The sequence below is a fragment of the Sebastes fasciatus genome, chromosome 12 (assembly GCF_043250625.1).
Source record: "Sebastes fasciatus isolate fSebFas1 chromosome 12, fSebFas1.pri, whole genome shotgun sequence".
Classification (NCBI taxonomy): domain Eukaryota; kingdom Metazoa; phylum Chordata; class Actinopteri; order Perciformes; family Sebastidae; genus Sebastes; species Sebastes fasciatus.
In genome coordinates this window covers 8,121,855-8,147,064 of record NC_133806.1, presented here as the reverse complement: position 1 = coordinate 8,147,064, position 25,210 = coordinate 8,121,855, and the positions used below count along the sequence as shown (strand labels likewise).

General features: G+C 41.4%; 1 protein-coding gene and 1 long non-coding RNA gene across 4 annotated transcripts in view; one reads left to right on the top strand and one right to left on the bottom strand.

Annotated features, from left to right (window-relative positions):
- bbs9 (Bardet-Biedl syndrome 9) overlaps positions 1–25,210 on the top strand; it is a 191,490-nt gene that overhangs the window by 114,091 nt on the left and 52,189 nt on the right. For all 3 annotated transcript variants that reach the window (XM_074652975.1, XM_074652974.1, XM_074652976.1), the window contains 2 exons: positions 647–896; positions 11,395–11,505. In XM_074652975.1, the coding sequence (XP_074509076.1) occupies positions 647–896; positions 11,395–11,505 (361 nt within the window). The remainder of the gene's footprint in view (positions 1–646; positions 897–11,394; positions 11,506–25,210) is intronic.
- LOC141778618 (uncharacterized) lies at positions 22–11,522 on the bottom strand. The gene is made up of 2 exons (XR_012596110.1): positions 11,384–11,522; positions 22–902 (listed from the first exon to the last, which is right to left on the bottom strand). It is a non-coding gene; the product is annotated as an uncharacterized LOC141778618 (long non-coding RNA).

Below are 25,210 nucleotides of genomic sequence, written 5' to 3'. Positions count from 1 at the left end.
AAAAAAATCTTATGAAGCTGATTTTGCTTGTAACTTCATTTATATTCATCTTATCAACACAAACTATCTCCCAAACTGACATGTACACATTAACCTAAACATCTGAGACAAGTTTTGGTGCATTTGTTTACACAAGTGTGAATTTAAACCATGAAATATGGCTATTTTGTAGAAAATACACTTCAACTTCAGTGATTGGCACCATTTGTTACCCAGATTTGGTGCTAAATTTAAAAAAAATTTTACCATTCGAGAATTGAGAAAACATAATCAATAATCCCTCCAAAATACCACATTAAGAAACCAAGACATGGAGGAACACCATAGAAAAAGCCATGCTGTGATTTGGTTTCAAAAACTTTTGGACATTTGGAAAATTCTGCAAGAATTGTGTTTTTTGGCGATTGGATGGCGAGCACTTCTGTTGTGTAAACTGCTCAGAAACCCCCTTATTGTCAATCTAGCTAGGAAAGCCATCCATCCTCTGCATGCACTGGGTCTTTAGTTTGTGGTTGTAAAGTGTCATTTCCTTTTACACCATTCACACAGAAATGTTTATACAATTTATTGACACATAAATGTACGATAAGGAAAGAAAACTCAACAACATAATCAAATGTTATCATGTCTCCTCCTGTTTCCTCAGGGCTGGGAGGAGAGCTGCGACGCCGCCGTCTCTCACCTCCTGCGAAGCTGCCTTTCGCGAAGCCCCAAGGACCAGGCCACATCTCTGGCCCAGCACGGAGGCCCCGTGCTGGGCCTGCCCCGCGACACCGCCCGCCTCAAGAAGCACATCACCCTGATGTGCGATCGCATCAGCAAGGGAGGCCGCCTCACCCTGGCCTCTGAGGCTAACGTACCTGTCCCTATCCAGGTCCAGAACCTGGCTGCTCCCGGTGAGTCTGGGAGGGGAGGGAGAAAGGGAGAGGGAGGTGAGGGAAGGAAGAGACAGGTGAGGATGAGAGTGGAGGATGGGATGAGTCACGAGAGGCTGACAGAGCAACACATTCTCACTCTCAACTCGTCAACTACCGCCGTTTGGTCAGTGCCCCTCGGCAGAAGCTGCAATCAGAGAGTTCTGACTTGTTTCTCTTAAAAAATTACTCAAACCGATTAATCGATTATCAAAATAGTTGGCAATTAAGTTAATAGTTGACAATTGATTAATTATTGCAGCTCTACTATCCATCGGATTAGCCCAAAATCTGCTCGATGCTGCTATTGCTATTATACTACATAGTTGATTAAATCCAATAACAGCACTGTGTAAGTAGAGACTCCACCTTTAAAATATAAAGTGTGTCTTCCAAACAGAATTAAAATGATGATTATTAAGAATTTGCAGTGTTAAAATAATCACAACTTCTCCGCAGAGTTAAATTCCTTTACCTTTTATAATATATTCATAAATTTGTTTTATTTTTTTGTCATTTTTATAATGTATTTTATCGTACCATCCTACTTTGTTACAGTTAAAACAACAGCTAAAAAGAAAAGGGTGGGTGAAATGAATCTGTCTGGGTATTTATGAGTTCGTTTGTGTCCCTTGGTGAAGATTTTAGGCTTCAGCAGGCAAAAACATGAAGCCTATTCACAGCACACTTTACGGCCAACACACAGACTCGTATTTAAATGCATCTGTACACACACACACAGACACACACACACAAAAAATACTGCAACAAGTACACACTTGTAACTCACTTACACATAGCACATGAGAAAAACTCAGTGCAGACACACTCATAAAAACATGGATATGCTCACACACACTAGCACATACAGTACACACACTCATAAAATCATACATATACACACACTCTTTCACACACACAAATACAACGACGCAAACACACACATACACACACACCTTACGGATCATTTAGTCTTGGCTGAAGTTTATAGAGGTCTTTCTGACAAGATCATCAATTACAGTCCGTCTCCTCCTTTCCTCCCTCCCTCCCTGCTCCTTTCATTCACTCCTTCCCTCCCTCATCTCGCCTTTTCATTCAGTAAATTATGTCTAATTATGTTGTACATGTGCAAAATAATTTGTAGAAACAAAGCGATAAGAATAAGACGTGTCTTGTCTCGTAGTCTGGAGCTGCAGTTTTTAATCATCCATGTTCCATTTTCCTTTCATGCAGATTAATTCAGCAAGTTTACAACACAGTTTCACAAAATAGAGCAGAAACACACTGGAGCCTGGCGGATACTGGATTATTGAGGCAAAATTCTATATTTGAAAGTTTAAAAATAAAATAAACAATTACCTAGATATTTACTGAGCTGAAATCGCCTCTGTTACTAGAGAGCGTGGCAGCTGATAGCAACGGGACCGCGCAAATGTGTCAGCTAAATTCCGTATTTAAAGGAGCAATATGTAGAACTGACAGCTAGCGTTTAAAATGGGTAACAGCAGTCCAAATTCAAAACATTAGAGACGTGGCCCGCCTGCTCCTCCGGAGTGACTGACACGTTTTCACAATTTGAGGGTTACCTTCTAGACACGACCGCATTAGCCTCCGGCCAGCAGTAGTCAGAATCACTTCACCGGCTGTGTGTCTCAAATACTCGCTGCCTTGATAACCCAGCTGCACACGGACCACAGAGAGATGTGCTGAGGCTTTTCAGGTTGGGTAGAATCGAACATTAAATTCCCGCGATGTGTGAATGTGAGCGCGGATGGTTGTCTGTCTCTATGTGTCAGCCCTGTGATAGTCTGGCGACCTGTCCAGGGTGTACCCCGCCTTCGCCCAATGTCAGCTGGGATCGGCTCCATGAATAGGATAAGCAGTTACAGATGTCGGATGGATGGAATTACATATTGTTCCTTTAAGTTACGCCACTTCCATAGTTATTTTAACCCAAACCATGATCTTTTCCTAAACCTAACTAAGTAGTTTTGTTGGCTAAACCAAACCAAGTTGTTTCCTGTGAAGACAGAAGTTTATTTTGAAAAGACTGTATGCATGTAATGAGCGGAAATTGACACGTTACATTCGTAGGAAAACACACGAAAAATGAGGAATAACGTTTTTTTAAATGCTACTACTCTTACTAAACTTTCTGTCTTTGAGAATTAGTAGTGTTAAGTGTGTGTGTGTGTGTGTTTTGAGTGTGCATGTGTGTTTGTGTTGAGAGAGAAAGAGAGGAGGTCTATAAAACGTTAAAGGCTTGTTTAAAAGTCATTATAGTGATTACAGTAATTTTGCACAAAGTTCAGTGGAACAGAACTGAATCAATTAATTAAGTGTGTGTGTGTGTGTGTGTGCGTGCGTGTGTGTGTGTGTGTGTGTAAGAGAGGAAAGAGAGAGTGAATGTGTTTGTGTTTATGTTTCCTTGTCATGCGGTCTCCCCTCTCTCCTTTGGTCGGCTGCCAAAATTCACACACACACACACACACACACACACACACACACACACACACACACACACACACACACACACACACACACAGCGCAGCAGTAAACAGTCGTTTGTTAGCCGTCTCAGATGTTGCTTTTTCACCCACCCGTAAACATACACACTTGTTTACGTTTCCAACAACACCGGCGGCAACCGTTTCCCTCCAAGACCACAGACCCACACACACACACTGGGATACCACACAACAAGCCCCACTTCATTGGTACAGTGTGTGTGTGTGTGTGTGTGTGTGTGTGTGTGTGTGTGTGTGTGTGTGTGTGTGTGTGTGTGTGTGTGTGTGTGTGTGTGTGTGTGTGTGTGTGTGTGTGTGTGTGTGTGTGTGTGTGTGTGTGTGTGTGTGTGTGTGTGTGTGTATCTGTGTGTGTTAATGTGAGAGTTTTCTGGATATAAAAACCTTACGACCCACTCTGAGACTGACATTATCACTCTCTTTGTTGGGGGATGGATCGGGTTTTCTTCATGCAGGGACAGATGGGTACAGAGGAAAATAAAACCTGTTCTTTATTGTTTTTTCTTCTTGTATGGAAGATTGAACCTTAAATCTGTTTATATTATGTAACATTTATTTAATCAGGTAACTTCCATTCAGAATATAGCCCCATCCAGACAAGAGTAATATTACAGGGATGGGTAATAATATATGTATATATATATGCTGCACTGACCGAGACTGAGGTCGGCAACCCACCTGACCCGTCTTGAAACACGGGCGCTGTCTCGTTTACCATGCTTTGTGGGTGTGACTTTTTTGCCGTGTCATCACCATTCTATCTATACAACTGATGTGTTTATGATTCAGTTGTATAGATAGAACAACATTGTTTACAAGAGCACAAAGTTCCTTATAGACCTAGCCTCTTAATTTTGCTCACAAAGTGCACCAGATTGATGCATTTAACTTCATAATGTAAGCTTGAAAGTGTTCTTTCTGAATGCACAATGTTTTTCCAAAGTCGATGTGTAATCTTGTTAAATAGATGTGATCTCAATGCTGACCAAAATATTCGTGATTAAGATTCTTTCAGCCCTAGGTCACACCTATATTTTCTCTGCCTATCTCTCTCTTTCTCTCTCTCCATCACCTGACCCTCTGTCTCGCCCTGATGACATCATTCAGACCAACAGCTGCACTCTGTACACACACACGCACACACACACACACACACACACACACACACACACACACCTGGTCAGGAGTGTTTATCTCATGGTTCATTAGTCAGCGTGCTGTCACCCACACACACACATACACACATACTGTATACTGTATATACACACTTTATCTCTCTTTGCTGCAGTGAGCAACACTTTTGGCAACACTTGGCCTTCTCTTGTGTTGTTTCCGTCCGTGCTCTCCTGTGTTCTGTCTTTCTTTCCTGCTATTTTCTCCTCTGTTTTAACCTGCAATTAATCTTGTGTAATAGTGTGTTTTGTCGTCTGCTTCTATTTCTCTTTTTCTGTCTTTCTCTTCTGTGGTTGTTTGTCCTGCTCTTCTATGTTGTGTCACGTGCTCAGCTCTGTTCTAATGCATTTAATCCTGCTATAATTTATGAATGTAATGTATTCTCTTATCTCAGTTACTTTATTCTCTTCTCATAATGTTCACAGTCCAATTGAAAGCAAGCAGACGCACACATCTTCCTATCCACACACCGCTGTAGTGCATGTGTGTGTGTTGCAGTTATTTTCACAGTGTTCCACTGGTAGCTGTGGTTTGGGGCTTGCATCTATTTTGGACCTAAAGAGAGGGGAGAAGATGGGTTGTGCACACATGTATTTATATGTGTGTGTGTGTGTGTGTACGTTCAGAGGACACGGAGCAAAGGAAAATACATGTAGTATGTGTAAGTGTAGGTCATGTCTTGTGTGTAATCCTGACCAGCTGTCTTTGTTCTGTCTCTGTGGTGTTTCCAAATTGAAGAGTTCTCCTCCAGAAAGCTATATATAAAACAGCACAGCCCTATTTTGGAACGAATCAATCACTACCTGAAGTTCATCGTTCAATAAATCTAAAATGTCAGAGCGAAGCTGTTTTTCAGCCCAGGACGGTTTCTTACTGCTCTGTACAAACTAAAATAATCAACTTTAGTTGTTTTACTGAAATGGCAAAGATCGCTTTCTACAATGTTCGACATATCAACACATTATCACCCCCAACTCGTCAAGTACCGCCGCTTGGTCAGTGCCCCTCGGCATCAGAGACCGACGCACGGGGTACTTTTTGACGGATATGGGACGGTGTGTCAATATACGCTCGTTACATGCATAGTGTCCTTTCAAAATAAACCTCTGTTTTCACAGGAAGTTGGGTTTAGGCAACACAATCACTTAGTTAGGGTTAGGAAACGGTCGTGGTTGAGGTTAACTTCACTGGCTAGTGACTCACGTGACTGACGATACAGGCGATACAGACGTGACAAAATAAGTCAACGTTACTTTTAGTTTCACACGGGAGTCTAACGCTATTAATACCACGTCACTTGCTTAAACCGTCAAATAAAACCGTGTGTGGGTTTACATTGGAGTTAATTGAAAGCCCGGTTTATCACATACTGTTGCTAAAGTCTGACTCCGTGCGCCGGTTTCCAATGCCGAGGGGCACTTACCAAACGGCGGTATTTGACGAGTTGGAAATGAGAACGGGTTGGACATATACACAATGTGTGGGTGTCTTTGTAGTACTGAAAAGTGGTTCTGCAGGTCTAGACTGTGAAAGCTGGACACAAGAGATCAGGTGTGTGATTTATACACACACGGCAGTTTTTAAAGGAATCACACTTCCTGGTTTTTGATGTGTGTTTTCAAAAGCATGTGCAAATTTGTGTGTCTAACGTACTGCACGTGTGTGTATGTGTGCGTACAAAGATGTGTATGTTGAGGGGGGATTGAAATAGCGTAAAGCCCACAGCCAAATTGCTGGTAACCACAGCAGCACAGTGTCACCCCCATCTTCAAACCACAGCCCAGAATAAAGCAGGAATGCGCTGGTGCCTCCACACTGCAGACCAAGACAGCGCTGTCTATTGGAAGCAGCTTCACCCCTCAACCAAGCTGTCCAGAACTGTTCCAAAAACTGGCCCAAAGCTCCCCAAAACTGTCACAGACCAGCGCAGACGGTCCCACACTGTCCCACAATGTCCCAAACTGGCTGGAACTTTCATCAAGCTGTCCTCAAATTGTCGTGGACTGACCGAAACCACCCGCATGTGTTTACAAATTGGCTCACAAATGTCCGAAATGCCTCAAACTGTTGCTTCCGGTTTCCTACTGTCCCAGACTATATCTAAACTACATTGAAACTGCACCAAGCTGTTCAAACAATCTCTAAGTGCCCTAAAACTGTCCCTAAATACCTTGAAATGCCACTAGTTCAAACTGTCGGAAAACTGAAACAAACTCTAAACTGTCTCCAAATATCTGCGGATGGCCTCTAATCCTCCAAAACAGCCCCATAAAGTGCCCCAAACTGTACTAACACCTAACTAACACTAGCTCAAAGTATACATTTCTATAACTGCACTAAACATCCACAAATATGTGCCAAAATCTTCTCCTTCCATTCTTGTCCTCAGATATGTTTTTTCCCCAACTGTTTCCAAAACTTCCCAGTGTCCCATGTATCTGTTTCTGTCGTAGCAATGTCCATGACAATTAAAACTCAGTATTGGACTCCAAACACATTTGAGCACCCAAGAAGACCATATTTTAATGGAGGATCACAATACCTCTGATTGTTAGTGGTAATGATTGCACCGGCACTAGTTGTAGTAATGGTCTTTGTTGTCTCCAACCTCGTCTGACTCACTGGATAAAGACTGTTGGTATCGGTCTGCCATTGCCCGCGTATGTCACGCAGCATTCTCATCCCTAGCTACGCTATCTATTTGTCAAGGACATCGTAGCTGCATTCTGTGCTCAGCGCCGCCCTAGACAATTGTGATTGTGATTTTTTCCCCGTATACCAGAATGATAATGTGTGGAGCCAGACCTTCTTTAGTGCTGACACAGTGCTGTTGATATCTGGCTATGCGAGTCTCCAATCTGACCTAACTAGATTGACTATGTACAATACAGGTATATATTCTGTAATAATAGAAACTAGAGGCTTCCTGGTGACTCTATAACAAGCTGAGGAGCCGAACATGCTGCTGAATGTTATGGCTTTCCATTCAGCCTATTAAAGAGAGGGAGACCGACACAGAGAGTAGATTTTGCTGTACTGTAAAACTATTGACCTTGCTGCATTTGAAATACATTCAAAGTAACCACAGAATATTATATCTGCTATTTCTACTGTTGATACCGTTTCTACTACTACTACTTCTACTAGTACTACTACAAGTACGACTGCAGAGTTTTACACATTTTGGTAGTTTATAGTTATATACAGTATATAGATATCATGCCGCTGATAACTAAATGGGTTTTATTTCTGTAAAAAAAGCAAAACGATAGTGGGGACGGTGGGTACGCTATGTAATCGGTGTTTGCCCGACCACTGTGTAACACCGGTAAAACTGACTACAGCAACAAGCCTAGTGGAAATGAGGCATATTGCTCCAACAGCTGCTTCTACTTCTACTTGACATACTGTATATCAACTGTCACTACCATTGCTGTTATGAATATTGTATAATCATAATATCATCTTCCATTCTGCTGCTTTTCTTGGGTGTTGAAGTGTTTTTAAGCATGATGTGGAGTATTGAGCCTAAACCTCAGGGTTGTCTAAAACTGATAACCCAACCAGTGCGACAAATATAGACCCGACCACGACCGAGAGAAACACAGATACACGCCACAACTCTGACCAGGCGATACTACACCTACTATTTACAGAGAGAGAAGGAGAGAGATGAAGAGGGAGGAATGTGTGAGAGGTCAGCAGTAAGAGACGGCCTGTGTGTGTGTGTGTATGTGATGTGATTTTGTTTCAGAGTAAGTTGCTCCAGAGGTGGGCTATTTCCTTACCTGATGTTGATGTAAGACTGAGGTTAAAAACACACACACACTCACACACACGGACCCACACATTCCCCGTGAAATTGTAAGACAGCGTTAAAAAAAAAACGACTCGCCTTAGAAAAACACCTGCCCAATTAAGAGCGAGGCATATCCCATTTCAAACAACTGTGAGTGAACATGTGTGTGTGTGAAGCCACAGGCTGTGCTCTCACCAAAGAGAACAAGATTGGCTTTAGAAAAGGCCAGGATAAATATTAGAGAGGGCTTAGGGTAATCTGCACACACACACTCACACACACACACACACAGACGTAGACGCAGTGGGGGAGATGGAGACACACACATTCTCAGACACCTTAAGGTAGACATGATGGCAGACACACACATGCACACTGCGTTTCGTGCACGCATGAACACACACGCGTTACACAAAGGAACGATGTGTGTAGTGCATGTTAAATGAAAGTACCGTGAAACTGGACACAATCCTCGGGAGGAGGAGAGGAAATTAGGAGAAAGGGAGGGATGGAAGGAGGAGGGAAGGAAGGAGAGATGGATAGAAGAAAATGTGGGAAAGAGGAGGCGAGGAGGATGAGGAGCAGACAGGGGAGGAGAGACGAAGAAGACACACAGAGGGAAAGGATGGAGAGGGAGGAGAGGGGGATGAGGAGCAGACGCAGACAGGGAGGAGAAGAGGAGACGGAGAGGGGAGGAGAGGAATGAGGAAAGGGGGATGAAGAGGAGACAGAGAGGGGAGGAGAGGAATGAGGAAAGGGGGATAAGGAGGAGACATAGAGGTGGGACAGAGGAGAGACAAGGCGTCCAATTCATCGGCCTCAGGAGCTCCCTAAATCCCGACTGATCCAGGGGATTCTAGCAGGGATTTCGTCACACACACACTCACACATACACACACACACTTGCAAACCACATGTTCAACACTATTATTCCATGCTACATTTCTTCTTTATTAAACTACTCTTAAATGTCGTAGTAAAATAGCAGTTTTACTTTCACATATTCTCTCAAAGTTGTGATTTATTTGCATATTAATGACACTCTTATCTAATGTGTACATATATGTTCGTGTGAATGCATGCAGAGTACAAACAGAATGAGAATATATTTATGTAGATGCATTAAATTTTACATTATGAAGATGACATTGGCCTGATACTGGAGTAACTTAACCAGTTAGCTTGGAGCAGAACTCTGTGCCACATATATATTATTTGCAATAGGAAAAACAAATGTCCTTTATGTATTAGTGACTAACAATTTTAATACAGCTTTATTTATAGTGTGGAAATTTGTATTTGACTATACTTTTGCAGAATACAACATTAAAACATTGAACATTAAAATCAACAACGTATAAAACAAAGTAAAACAAGTGTTATTGATGCGTAAATCGTGGGGTGATCTCTACCAGCTGAATCAATTGATGAAAGTGGTAGCAAGCGAAAAAAAGAAAATGAATAGAGTTACAGCCTCATGGTTGTATGCCTCTGACAACCAGTCAAGTTGCAGTTTCCATCCATGTCTGTCCAAAATGTCAACATTTCATAATTTTATCCCATTAGACATTTGTGTGAAATTGTAAAAAATAGCATATGAACTCATGAGTTATGGCAAAACTAAGCAGAGTACCGTCAGAACTTGAAACCAACGGCGTCCCGTCATCCCGGGGATAATAGAAAATGTGTTTGGTGACACAGTGAAGTCACTATTGATGCATCCAGGGGACGCACCCTATTTTTTCCGTGATAATGCTACATTGCGAACAACAAATCCGTGTTGAAATCAGCAAGCAAGAGCTAGTTAACGTTAGCTGTTAGCTCCGTGCAAGACTGTGCTGCTTACTGGCTGCTAACAGGTAACGTTAGTGCTCGTCTTGCAGATTTCAACACGGGAAGTACCATTGATTTACATTGTGATGTGTTCAGGCTCTATCCAGTAAAAATGTATTAGTTATTTAGTTAATTAGTTAGTATTGGGTGAAGATAAATTCTAACGTTATCATGATGTGTTCACATCTAATCTTGTAAAATGTAAAGTAGTCTTTGGCGAGAAACTTGAATAAATCCAGTTGTTTGAACGTGATGTTTTCACAGCAATATAAAATAGATAATAGAGAGGGATTTATGACCTGTTTAACTTCCTAAGAAGTACCAGTATGCAAACAGTAATAAAGGATTGTATGTTTAAGTACATGATTTATTGTTTTACTTTTGCTATTGGTATCGACTACTACATTTCTGGTATTGTGACATCCCTAGTCGTACCAGCATAATGGTTGTTCAGATCAAGGGATCAAACTTGCACCAGTGAAATGTGGTAACACTTGAAAGTAGAATAAAGTGCAGTTGACATTTGATGTGACTCAGACAGAGGAAGTAGTCGAGGAAAATGTGCTACTTTTCTAAAGAGTTGACATGCGTCATGACTGTGAAATAAAACTGACATGTCGAAGAGGACATTCACGTCAACCTGCCAAGATGCACTTCAAGACGCCGCCAGTGTGCGGGCTTACAGTACATAGTGAACAATGGGTGATGAATGGGTACTCCATTATATGCATTTTGTTTTGCCTCAGGAGGGAACATTTTTAATTGTCTATCTGCTCTTGTTTGAATGTGATTGATTTTTTGGGGGATTTTTTTTTTGTAAAGTATTTTGAGCTTTCTCTTGCATGAAAAGTGCTTTTACTGCATTCACATACATAAGGGACAGATTTACAGGACTTAATGCAGTCAGAAATTCAGGGCTGCACGCTGGTATAGACAGATTAAAAAAAATCTATGTCATGCAAAATCTATGCAGAATCAGAAATTATAATTTCAGCTTCACAGTGCACACAAAACTACTAAGCAAGCAAGGTTGTTAGGTCAAATCTCAGAACTGTTTGTGTTTGTGAAGCATTTACCAAAACAAAGACAAGAATTTCAAATGTTGCTTATATATAATTTGTCCGATGTATTCCCTCTACCTGTCACTTAGGAGGTGTTGAGCCCATTGCAGAGGTGGCTGGTGACGGGGAGGAGCTGGAACTTCCACAGGAGGCGACCAAGTTCATCAAGAAGAAACAGCCATCTAAGAAAGTCAAGAAAGGTAGGAGCACAAACTCCTCCATTACCTCTCCTTTCTACTGCACTGTCATCTCTTCTCTTTCCCTTCTTTGTGTCTTTATTTGGAGCTGAATATTCTCCAGCTCTAACTCATCACTGGCTCTGCTTCACCTTGTCACGTTTCCAACCGACCCGTGTCGAAATACATCACTCCAGCAGTACATCCGCAGCCTTGCTGCCAGCTTGTCACTAAATCCTGACCAGAGCCCTGACACTGATATCTGTTCACTGTCTGTCACACTATTTCTAATCCACCTCTATTTTCCCTCACGGCGTTAGTGCTCTGTCTCATCTGTTATTTGTACATACCGCTTTGACTGCTGCTGGTTCATGGTCTGCAGAATCAGCATGGTTTGGATTCTAGTCAAAACATGAAATCAAACAATAAATCTGGCTTTGGTTCAGATAGGTGTGTCAGACAATGTTTCTGAATGTCTAGCTTTGTTGTTTGTTTATTCCTTTTATCCTGCACTGTTTTTGTTGCTGAGATTTTTGCTATGTGGGCAAAGTCTCAATTTGATGGCCATCACCAAATCCCAGCTGGCATTGCCCTCAACAAATGGTATACCAACTCAAAACGTCCCCACATTACTGAACCGCTAAGTTCTGGCAAAATGGGTTAATGTCTGTGGAAACAGGTACAAACTCAAAATGTATTTGGGAACAGTGCCTATGGACTCTGAGGTGGGGTTTTGAGTCCTATTTTTTTTATAAAGGGAACACCAGATTAATATCACAGTCCTTAGCCTCCCTAGGAAATGTGCCAAGATGCACCCTTTAGGATCTTTGGGCCCAGCCCCTTTCCTTACCCATTATGGCAGCAGCATTCAGGTCATAAAACAATGCACCTGCTCTTTATCCTTGCTCTCGAGGCATCATGAGAGTTTGCCCATCCAGTCTACCTGTGTGTGACTTGTGGTATCTTGTGGGAAGTACTGCAGGAATATGGGATGCCAGGGCCGATGTTACGAGCCAACCGGGTTGGATCTATCTGTATTATCAACAGTGATTGTGTTATTGACATATTGGACTTAATCAATGTTGTGCCTTGTCAATTTTTTTTTTTCAACCTTTATTTTCTAGGTTAATCCCATTGAGGTTTACAGGGAGCCCTGGCCAAAATGGCAGCATAAAATGTTCACATAAAAGCACACTTAAAACAAACAGCAAATTGTATCAACCAATGGCTTAGCAGTGTTCAGTAGCAGGACATGTACATTCAGTGTTCAAATAGTCCTTAATCCTGCATGTTTCTAAAACAATCTAGTTTAAAGTGACTCAGTAATTCACACCAAGATGACGGTGCAAAAACGTACACATTCACCAACGACTGATGCACATAATTTGTCCGCATGACCAAAGTATTTGCAGTATCATCAGACTTTGACCCCATTTCACACTGGAGGAATTTGAAGTGTGAAATACTTCGGATCAAAGTCAGCACCTCCCAGTCTGAGGCCATGGTCCGATGATGGGAGTAGATTGCCCCTAGCTCAGACATCTGGTAGGATCTCATAGTATATCAACTACTTCTTTGCACTGAAAGTTGATGTGGGTTGGGAGTCTGGTCAAGATGCCTTCTGGGCACTTTCCTGTTGAGGTATGCTAGGCGTGCCCAACTGGGAGGATACCCAGAAAATCCTGCAAAGATTACATAGATTACCCTCAGGAGAAGCTGAGGGATGTGGCAAGAGTAAAGGACATCTGGGCTACCTTGTTTAGCTTGGTTCCACTGTATCAAGACCAGATAGATAATGGAAAGATGGACGTTTACTTACAACATAGTTTGTGTTTTCTTCTGTTACCTTACAAAGCGTACAGTACTGTATTATGTAATGACCACAAGGGGTGGTTTCACTTTTTTATTCCGTATACATGATGCACTTTGAATGATTATTTCACTACCCAGGTTGATAACATTGTAAGAAACTTGCTGTGCTTTGTATTGGACTTCTTTTGTCGTCACAGCTATAATCACAGTGAAGAACGTCCTTTTATTATCAGTGTTATTTCTATAGACAACTTCTTCCGGTGTTGTGACAGGAGAGCTGGTAGTGTGTCCGGCGTTGCTGGCCTACTGTTGCCGGGTCTACACTCACTGTTTTGATGTTTTGGGGAGTTGGACAATGCTCTCATCCTCTACTCAGTGTCTGCCGTCTCTCGTTCACACTTTCACGTCTTCACCAATCTGGTTCTGCTCTCAGTCCGCCCTTCTTAATGTCAGTCTGATAGAGACGTAGCAGATCCGAAGAGGAGTTATCTGGTCGTTTAGCAGAACCTTCAGAACCTAATCATATCGGTTGACACCTCAATATCTTTCTCTCTTTCTTCCCTCCCGTCCACCATCCTGCCATGTTTTGTGTCTGTTATCCCATTTAGTTACTAACCTGATTAATCAATCGCACACGTTTCCTGTCTCTCTCACACACACAAACACACACACACACACGCACACACACACACACACACACACACACACACACACACACACACACACACACACACGCACACACAGTCTCCTGCCAGAAAGGGGCTTCTGGTTTGCATTGAGGACAAATCCGTGTTTTATGACAGTTTGTCTTTCCTAAACCGGGGCAGATAGATTCGCTTTGATGGGCTCTATTTTTTTCTACTAGTGTGTGTGTGTGTTTGTGTGTGTGTGTGTGTGTGTGTGTGTGTGTGTGTGTGTGTGTGTGTGTGTGTGTGTGTGTGTGTGTGTGTGTGTGTGTGTGTGTGTGTGTGTCTGTGTGCGCGCACACTTGTGGTTAATCCAGTCAGGCGTCGCCACTAATGAGAATGGGAGGTGTGGGAGACACAAAGAGGGCGACACAGGGATCATTAGATATACACACACTTTTCCACATATACATTCATACACACACACATGCACACACTGCCAGTGAGTGTGTCAGATGTACCAATGTGTATTTCCTGAGCTTAAAACCACATTCTGCTCACACACACACACACACACACACACACACACACACACACACACACGCACACACACGCACACACACACCAGGCTGGTCTCATGCCTACGAAAAGTAATGCACTGTAATTTGTGTATATCCCACGAAATCAATTTGTATGTAATTCACGTAATCGTGAACCAGGAAATATAAAGAACGTGGGAGGAGAGTTGGGTCAAAAAGCACAGGACTTTCACCCAGGACGCCGGCGTTCATGTCCCGTTGATTTATTTGTCATGTAATTTTCGTACTTAATTAACGCCACTTCCGTAGTTATTTTAAGCCAAACCACAATCTTTTCTTAAACCTAACCAAATACTTTTCTTAGTTTATTTTGAAAAGACTGTATGCATCTAACAAGCAGAAATTGACACATGTTGCTGGACATTTGTAGGGAAATGAACGGAAAAGGAGGAATAACTTTTCATGTGAACCATTGTATGAGAATATGTTGCACAAACACACAAACACACACACACACACACACACACACACACACACACAGAGGAATAGCAAGCCTATAACAAGCTTTTGTAACAGGAGATTAAGTCTGTTAGATCGCTGCTCACATCATGACAAATCTGAGCAAAACAAATCAAAGTACCTACTTGGTATGATTAAGACAAATTTGACTATAAATTGTCAAGATCAATTACTAATTGACAACCATTGCAAGTTAACTGATCACATATCTCAATTATGTCTTCAAATCATTTTTTAAAATAAAAAATAATAAACAGACATAATAAAAAACAAAAGGCATTCCGTGTACAATGATAGGAAACAGAGAAAAGCAAGCAAATCCTCTCATTTGTGAAGCTGTAACGAGGAAACATTTAGTATTTGTCCTCGATAAATGAAGCAAATAATTAGGTACATTTCCTGTAAATCCATTTTAAGGCGTTTCACTTCTTCACCAAAATATCTGAAAGCTTTAGTTCCACTTTCTGTGGAAGGAAATCATCTTCCTCCTGTTTAACGTCACAGAGAAATACAGCAGACGTTCCTCCAAATCCAGATTCGTAATGATATAATCTAAAGTAATATAAAAACAATTCACTGAACGCCAGTGCATTGTAAAGCCAACTGTGATGTTGCATGTTTTATTGATCACACATGTTAATCATTCATATTTAAACTAAACCAGCTATTGTTCTGTTTGAAATGTAAAATCATGTTGACAGTAAATTTGAAAATGTGATCCAAACTAGGGATGCACCGATCCAACTTTTTGTCTCCCCTGATACAGAGTACAGATCATTATAAGTGCCACGAGTTTTACAAATTTCAACTCTACATGAATCAATTTGAACTCATAACTGAAATGGAAATGCAGAATGTATGTAATCAGGTCGGTATTGGCGCTACATCAAACTGTTGCAAACATCATTTGTAGCAGCATTAAGCTCAATACAAACACACTGTTAAATCTGTCATTTAATGTATTAGTGTAAGTTTGTTATGAGTCTATCAAATGATCTTGGGCGTAATATCAAAATGGAGATTTAATTGTGTTTTACTTTGGTGTCTCTTACACACACATGTACGTCACTCTTAACCTTTCAGTTCCACCCCCCAGACATGACTGAAAAAAGCAAAAGGTAAATGATCCCTAATTAGTATTGTTTGTCATGGAAACCTCTAGAGCAAATCTGTGGTTTACTTTTAAAACAAGAGGGGGAAGGAGGGATGGAGGGAACAGGAGGGAGTGATTTGGTGATGAGGGGAGGGAGGCATCATGTCCAGACTTGTCCTATAGCCACCACTCCTCCTCCTCCTCCTCCTCATCAGACAGAAAGACACAGAGAGAAAACAAGAAACAGCGGTAACTTGTAAAACCTTTTCAAATAATAATGTGGTTGTTTATTAAAGCCTGCAGTGAAATTCTCCTTTCACCTTGGAGCTTGTCGGTATTGCTCAATGACTCTTCAATCTGGGAGGATGCTTCCCAATTTAATAGCTTGACTCAGTAGGACAGCACGTCATATGAATCATAATTATCTGCTTCAATTTATTGTACATCACACTGCAGTTTTTTCACATAACAAAATCTCTTCGTCAAACAAACACCGGAGAGCAGTGTTCCAGACCGGTGTTTTGGTTTGCACCATACATATTTTCCTTGGTTTACGTACTTATTTTAGGCCCAACCATGATGTTTTTCCTAAACGTTTCCTACTGGGGTTTGTTGTTAAAGGTACTGTTGAGGATATGATATCCATGCTGCTCACGCTGGTCATGCCGATGCGTCAGTGGTAGACTGTTTAAATCTGGCCAGAGACATAGGCTGTATTCAAGACCGCATAGTACGTACTGATTTGGCCAAAATGTAGCATGTAGTATGTAGTATGCGAACAAAAGCTAAATCTACAACATGTAGCTTTTATTTCCTTGTTGACGGATAGTTTGTTTAAATATCACAAGTTGAAAAGCTCCACAATCGCCCGCAGGCGTAGCTCGCTCGCCAGCAGGCCGGTGATGCTCACAGACCGGCTACAGATCAGCAGATTGGCGAGGGAAGAGGCGAAGGAAAGAGCTGCCTCTGACGGGGCAGAGAGATACCTGCTGAGACAACATGACCCTTTTACTCTAATATTTGTAGGGATATCAGTCCACTGTTTGTTTCTGTAACTGAAAAAGCAGTTTGAGTAAATTTTGTCGATCAATGTTTTATATTTCCCGTCTCCCCTCGTTGATGATGTTTGTCGTACTTTACTGTGAGCTGTTAGAATAAATAGTTTAACCCTGCAGTATCAAAGTAAACAAAAAAAAAACAAGTTGTATTTTTTGATAATATTACAATACCAGTTCAGTGCGAGTTCCTTTTTTCTGTCAAGTGCTTTTAAGAGCTGATTCAAAGGCTAAAGCCTGGTGTAGCATACTGCAAAATACATCACTTTAACTGTTTCATACTGCATACCACTCAGGAACGCAGTATGCAGTATGTACTGTAAACTGCATTCGTCAGTAGTATGTCGTAGGCGGTATCAAATACAGCCATACAGTACAGTTTTTCCGTCCAATGGTGGCAAAATGCCAAGAAAGGCCTTTGGGTGTGCTGGGCAGCTCACAACTCCCATAAAACCAGAGAACAAGGTGGCAGGGACCAAATCAGTTCAAAGCTCTTATTTTTCAGACAAAGACGCACACGTACACCTTCCGCCTACCTGTCTGTGACTTAAAAGTAATTAGGCGCCACGCCAAACCCCACACCACACACACACACAGACCTTTCTGTTAGAGTGCATGGCAGCCGGAAAGCACATTTGGTCGACTTGAAAGGCATCAAAAGGCGTCTGAGAGTGGGACACAGAGAGTGAAGGATGGATGAGTGGTGCGCTCTCTCTCTCTCTCTCTCTCTTTCCTCGGCTTGAAAAGGAGGGATGAAAGAGAGATGAAAGGGAGAGTGTCTTCCTTCTCCTCTTTCCTGGCGCTGCATCCCTTTTTGTTGTTCTGCTCCTCCCCTACAGCCCACCTGGGATCACAGACACCATCCAGAGCACACGCTGCATGCATCTTACACATATCTTACACATAAAACAGTAACACACAGACACACAAGTGCATAGAAACAGATACCTAGCACTACATTTGAACTCTAAGCCAGCGTTGAGTCTAATCCCTCGATTTTGTCTTTGAGCATCAGATCCAGGGTCAGTCTGCAGTCAGTGGTCTCACTGAGCCACATTATGTACCAACTCAACCACTGCTTTATGCTAACAGCACCTGTCCACTAGCTCTGTTATTCAGCTGCACCTCATGCATATTAGCATCAACCAGTCCTTTGTAACAGTCTGTTGTGTATTGGCATGAGTCAGTATTGCACCTTGCACATATTAACTTTATCATTAGCTATTAGTCGTCACCCATTAGTAATGTCCTTTGTGTATTAGCATGAGCTTTAGCTTTATCCATTAGGTGGTGAATGTTGTTATCCATTATTGACTAAATAATGGATATTGTACTATTCTGTTAGGAAACATGGTGAAGTATTTCTGTGGGTGGAGTGTAGGTGGAGGAAGAATATTTTTCTGAACACATTAGCTAATGCTTACCAGCAGTTTTAAGACGGACTTATCAAAAATAGAGTGTTATAATAGGCTATCGGTAAAGCGTTTCAGAGATGGAGAGTAAGTGTTGCTAATACTTTAGCTTCTGCTAACTGCAGCCAACGGCTCACCGCTGTGGCTACGGTTACGGTAACTATTAGCAACATTTTCTCTCCATCTCTCTAATAGTGTGGCCTTCTGCGTGAGTAATGAGCTCACCGCTGGGTTATGGTTAGCGTTAAAAGGACCAATAATGGATTATTAAAATGCAGTTTTTGCACATGATGAAACCACAATATGGAGACAACAGAAGTTACTGACTGAGGTCTTAATGGATGTTGCAGAGGAAGCATGCAGGGCTTGAAAGGGAGACTGAAAACGCCAGAATGCCTGTCGCCAAGTGTTTTACGGATATTTATTTCTGGACATAGGAGTTTATTTTAGAGTCGAAACAATCAGTAAATTCATTGATTAGTCAATCAACAGAAAATGAATCAGCAACTATTTTGATAAGTTGATTATGCCAAACATGATCTGGTTCCAGCTTGATGCCTTTCTCTGTCTAACATTATAGTAAATTGCATATTGTGGATATTGAACTGCTGGTGCAGCCAAAACAAACTATTTGAAAACGTCATCTCGGGCTCTGGAAAATGATAATGTTCTGTGATGTGTTTTTTCTTTAGACCAAAAAATTATTCGATTAAATGATCGTCCGAATAATCGATAATGAAAAGTTGCAACTCTAGTTTGTTTCTTACATCAATAAGCATTTCAAAAACTTGTGTTATACTGATACTAGTGACAATGAGTACTTAAATGAAAGCTGTTTGCATGTTAGAACAGCCTTGAGGTTTGTCTTTGACTCATTCGTTGCAAAATCTGCCCCCCGGACCATTAACAACTTCTCCCAAATGTACTTTATTGAGGCGTGGCTCATATTCCAAGCCCTACTTCCTCAGTTGTTATTAAAAACAATTGCATGTATTTGAAAAGGGTTATTCGTGTTTCTCTGGTGGTTTTAGAAGCTTCTTCTACTTGACACAAACTTTTAAAGGAAACCATAATTTGGTTATGGTAATATTTTGGCAATCAAATTATAAGGTAATAAATCAGCAAATGCCCTCAGGTGATGTCAACCTTCAGAAGTTCATTTTAATTAGTTTCATGTCAGTTTAAAGTGTTACACCTACACTCGGATATCTATAACATGTACGGTCACATCCTCCTTCTTTTTATGTGGAAAGATAGATAGATAGATAGATAGATAGATAGATAGATAGATAGATAGATAGATAGATAGATAGATAGATAGATAAATAGATAAACCTGTAGAAACGTCTATCCTCTCTATTCGTCCCTTCCTCTCAGGTGAGTTGTGATGTCAGCAGCAGAGTGACTCAGTGAGAGTCAGTGTTCAGAGGGCCGGAGGAGACTTGTACTAACATGGCTGCATTACACAGTCCTGCCGTGTCAGTGTGTCTGTCAGATTACAGAAACACAGTGAACAGAGCTATCAGTTTACTGTCACATACTGCGGCTGCTATTCACATCCACACACACACACACACGCACACACACAGCGGGCAGGTTTCCTCATCCTGAACAGGATCCTCCCGGGCCATGGCCAGAATTTCTGACCCATGGATCTCTGCTCTGGATGTGTGTGTGTTTGTGTGTGTTGATGTGTGTGACAGATAGAGGTCTCTCTATTCCCAGCTCACCCCCCATGAATCAAAACACAGACAGAAAATTAACCCTTGTTTGTCCATCACCACACACACACAGAGACTTTGAGGCTAAGCGTCCTCGCAGATGGAAAGTAAAATATGTGGCTCGTGAAACTTGAATGCTGTATGTGTGTGGTGTGTTTGCTGGAAATTAAGTGTGTGTGTGTGTGTGTGAGTGTAATGTTTAATGGTGTTTGTAGGTGTGGTCATTACAGAAGATACTGGCAGGCTGCTGGAAGAGTCTAGATGCGGGTGTGTGTGTTAACATATCTTGTTTCAAGTGCACATGTTTTATGAAGTCAGTGTATCTTCGTCTGTGTTGAAATTACCAAATAGCTCTTAAACAAGACTCGGTTAAAACTGAGTATATAGTATGGCTGGACCGTGTATGGCCAGTCTGTGGCTTAAATGTTATACAAATAGTTAGTGGTCATTGATATCCTTTTTACTCTACTTATCTACTTACTCTACTATTTAAATTTTACAATTTTTGACTATCGCTGAGTGCAACAATAGAATACGCTTCACCTCCGACATCACCAATTTTACAAATGAGTAGCAATACATTTACGATTTGGCATTGCGACTGATCTTTAAAGAAGTTGGTTCAGGACTTACAGGAAATCTCTCACCTCATAATTCAGCATAGGCTTGGTTCTGGTAATTTTGGGGGGAAAAATGCTCCAATTCTATGTTTTTAGATTTAGTTACATGTTGGAGTGCCGCAAGAGTTTATATTTTTGCCTCATCAGGGGGTTACATGGCATTTTAATTGCTGTGGTTTGTTCACTAAATTACAGCTGGTTTTTGAAGCGCGTGTCCCCAAAGTGTGTTCTCAAAATAAAACTGCTTGCTTTTACTTACTCCATCTTGTCACATGTGTGCTCCTCGGGTCCAACTGAGTGTCGAGTGTTAGCTCCACTCATCCAAATGTTTGTCAACCAACCACCATAAATCCAAGTCATCAACTGTGAGGTCCTGGAATATAACTGTGCCTCAAGTGCAAGTTTCCCATATCCAACTGGTCATTAAATGTTCTTCCTAGATCCAACTCAATATGAGTTTCCTGAAATCCAACAATTTGTCAAGTATGTGCTCGCTAAATCCAGCTCACCACCCCCTGCATCTAACTATAAAGCTAGTAATCTCTGTCTGTCTGTGGGTGTGTCCTTCTCAAATCTCAAGAACCGTTCATCCGATTTACTTTATATTTGGCGTGCATATTGCTGGGGACCCAAGTGAGTGCCGTGTTGAATTTGGTGTAATTTGGACACGTTCAAATTAATACACTTTGAATAAACAACCGAACAGCGCTCTGTGCACCAGTGGAGGTGGGGCTTCAGGGCTCTGTGGACTGAGTCGAGCATGTCGTCTGCAGCGGGCCTTTACAGGCCACGGATTGATGGATTGACTTCAGTTCACTCTCTAACGTTACGACCAAAATCTTCTCCACTTCCCTGGAGTCAACAAGCGATGAGCGGTTCTCGAGAATGCTGCAAGCAGAACTTCAGGGGGCTGAGCAATCGGCCCAATCTGAACGGCCACGCCTTCCTCCGAACGGGCAGGTTCAGGTTTAAACGTTTTGACTTGCCAAAAACGACTGTAAAATTTTCTTTTTGTGCAATTTCTGCCTATATGATAATCTACAATCTTTTCAGGACATACAGAAAGGTAGTTTTGACGGAGAAACACTAAATCTCTTTATTTTAATCGAATTACTTTTTGTAACAGTGAAATATAAAGATATTTAGTCTAAAAACAGGCTCCGAAAAGAGTCTTAAAAGTCAGCCTTAAAAAGCCACCATGTGTAAATCGTCTGTTATTGTAGAATGTAAATGCTCTCTGAAGACATTACTTCAACATTTCAACAGAAGAAAGAGGGACTCCCCAATGGAAGGTCATCCCACCATCACTCTGACCTCCTGACTGGTTTTATTAATCTCTGGGCTCGTAGCTTGTCAACAGCATTTTTAGGTAGCAACATTTGCTCTTGCACTGTAGCTCCAAAGCTCGTGCGTGCCAACAAAATCCCCACCGCATGTCTATCACGCCATCTCCAGAGCTATTTGTTGGCCCCGGCTGTGTTGACGGAGCGCTGATGAGATGCTTGGCTGTTTAATGTGTGTGTAATGTTCCGCTAATGTCTCTGCAACAGCATTATCTGATAGGCTATTCTTGGCCAGAGGCTAATGCTCGTGGTGATTACAGATGGAGACGAGGACAACGTTCCAAATATTGTTGCCTGGTCGGGTACCGGTGTGGAACAACGCTTATGGACTTGTGACACCCTGAAACGGAAAGTTCAAGGGGTTTAAAGCCTAACAACAGCCGTTAAGGTCCTGTCACTGACCTTGTGTTGGGATAGCTCACTCATAACAACATACTGTAGAATGTCACCAGGAATCTTAATGCACCAAACACATTATGGCATACTGATACCAAAATATTATCCAGGTGTTGCAGAACCCAAGTGGTCAGTCAGTTTCACATGCAGTAAGTCCAGCGGGAAAAATGGTCAGGCACTTTTAAGGACACAGCATCACAGGGGCATCGCATCATTTGACACACATCTGTTGATGCCTAGCACACACCGAACACATTATACAGACTGAAGTAGCTAGCAGTAGAGGTGTGGACTCAAGCCACATGACTTTGATTTGAGTCACAAATTTGATGACTTTAGACTCAAAATCAGAGAACACTTGCAATTCAAGTGTTCTCTGATTTTGAATCTGATTTTCTATCATTGAATGCCAAGGCATTCTCACTTGTCAACTCGGCAAATACCGACAATTGGTCAGTGCTCCTTGGCATCGGAGACCGACGCACGGGGTACCCCTCTTGTGTTACTTTTGGAAGAGACAAGGGACGGCGTGTCAATATAAGCTTGTTAACATGCCATGTGTCCTTTCAAAATAAACTTCTGTTTTCACAGGAAATTAGGTTAAGGCAACACAACGACTTAGTTAGGGTTTGGAAAATCGAGAGTTAATGGCTTATTTAGGTCAACTCACTCTATCCTTTATATATCTCTTAGTACGTCCAAAACTGGAAACTTTTTTAATTTGCGTCTTTGGAGATTTGATGGAGCAAGTCATTGCTCTGAGAATGTTTTCTTGAGTTTACCTCAAGGACAAGGAGGCAACATGTGAACTGGAATAACAGCAGCTACTATGGGAAAAATATATCAGCTCTTTATTAAGCCAGTATGACGCAACAGGGAGTTTCATCGAAGCAATCTAATTAATCTAAGGCGTGTTGATTAGTGCTGTGAATTATGGCTAAAAGAGACAGAGGGAGGGGAAAAGATTTAGGGAGCTAGGGAAGGTGGGGGTATGATAACCATCAACAAACCAGACAGTCTTTCAGAGGTGGAAACCCAGATGTGTGTGTGCGAGTGTGTGTGTGTGTGTGTGTGTGTGTTTCCCCTCAGGTCGTGTAACATGTGGTAAGGAGGCAGTGTTTTTGCGGTAGTGTCCATTCAGGCTCTGGCTCCTGAGGGAACCTTCCAGCAGGAATGAACGCTCTTCCTCTGGGAGGCCCGTGTAGGAAGTGCAGCTTCCAGCGGGGAGGACCCGGCCTTCACACCCCCTGCTGCTTTTCACATTAAGGCCACGGCAGCTATGTTATGGGATATAACCGTTAATCTAATGTAGTTTATGGTAGCTACCAGTTCAGTTCATACATGTCATGGGTCAGTTCAACTATACAAGGTTTGGACCCCATAACTTTAAACAAAAAGTGCAGTTGATGTTTTAACATCCTGTGAAAAGAGTGGGATGTTTGACTGTCAGAATAACATTGCAGTGGCAAAGCTTGAACTCTTAAATCATCGTAATTATGGAGGCAGATTGTTCATAAAAGAAGAGTGAATTGCACCCAAACATAAACATGATGACACACAATATTTTTTAGATATTTATGGAGACATTCAGTGGATCTCATTCTGGCATATCCAGTTTGTTAAAAGAGCATTGATGACCCAAGTGTGTGGTAAATTTCTGCAACAGGGCACATTACACATGCCACTTTTGTAACACCCGAATCTGGTCAATTAAAAATTTTAGTTATCATCCGTAAAACTTTCATTATATAGTATTGATCCCCATTTTTGGTACATGATGCAGAAGATAAAAGTTGATGCATGTGTTCAGCATTACAGAGTCAAGACTATGTTTGTCTTCTTTTTTTAAAGTGGAAGAAATGTTTTTATGAAAACACACTGGATATTACAGAAAATCTATTCAGCATTATGGGCATTAGCATTTAACTATACATTACATTACAGTGCGTTGCATACAATACATTCATACGTGATAATAGCATGTCATTATATTTAAATACTGTTACCCAAACTAAATATTTGTCCTTTTACTTCACAAGGCTTTAAGCGTTTAAACATTATGTTAGAGAGGTTATGTTTGTTCAAGAAAAACAACCTGACCTGTTTGTTAGTGACCTGATTCATCAGCATCCTGGAAGCTGGAAAGTTAATGTATAAGCTAATGTTTGGCTAATGCACTCTGACATAATGGTGTTGAGACTCAACAGATTCAACCTTTGTGGCGGCTAGCGGTTGGGCTAATGCGTTCCAACATCAAGGTCGCTAGTGGTTCGCCTAATCCACATTAAAATGGTTTCAAAACATGTTAGGTGGGTTAGCTGGACTTGATTTGACTTTCCATGCACTGGAAGCAACCGCAGAACAGGACTTGCTGTTTAATAAAATAAGCTAAATCTACCACTCTGTTAGTAAAATAAATGATCTGCAGTTTTTACAGAAGGACTTTCTTAATTTCGAGTGACTGGGAACCAAAACACACTTCTTCTTTTGCTCTTTACTCCAGTAGTTGTTTATATTTTTGTTCTTTATTGCTCACATTCTTTTTTAAGCTTGAAGAAACTTATGATAAATTAAATAATAATAATAATTTTTC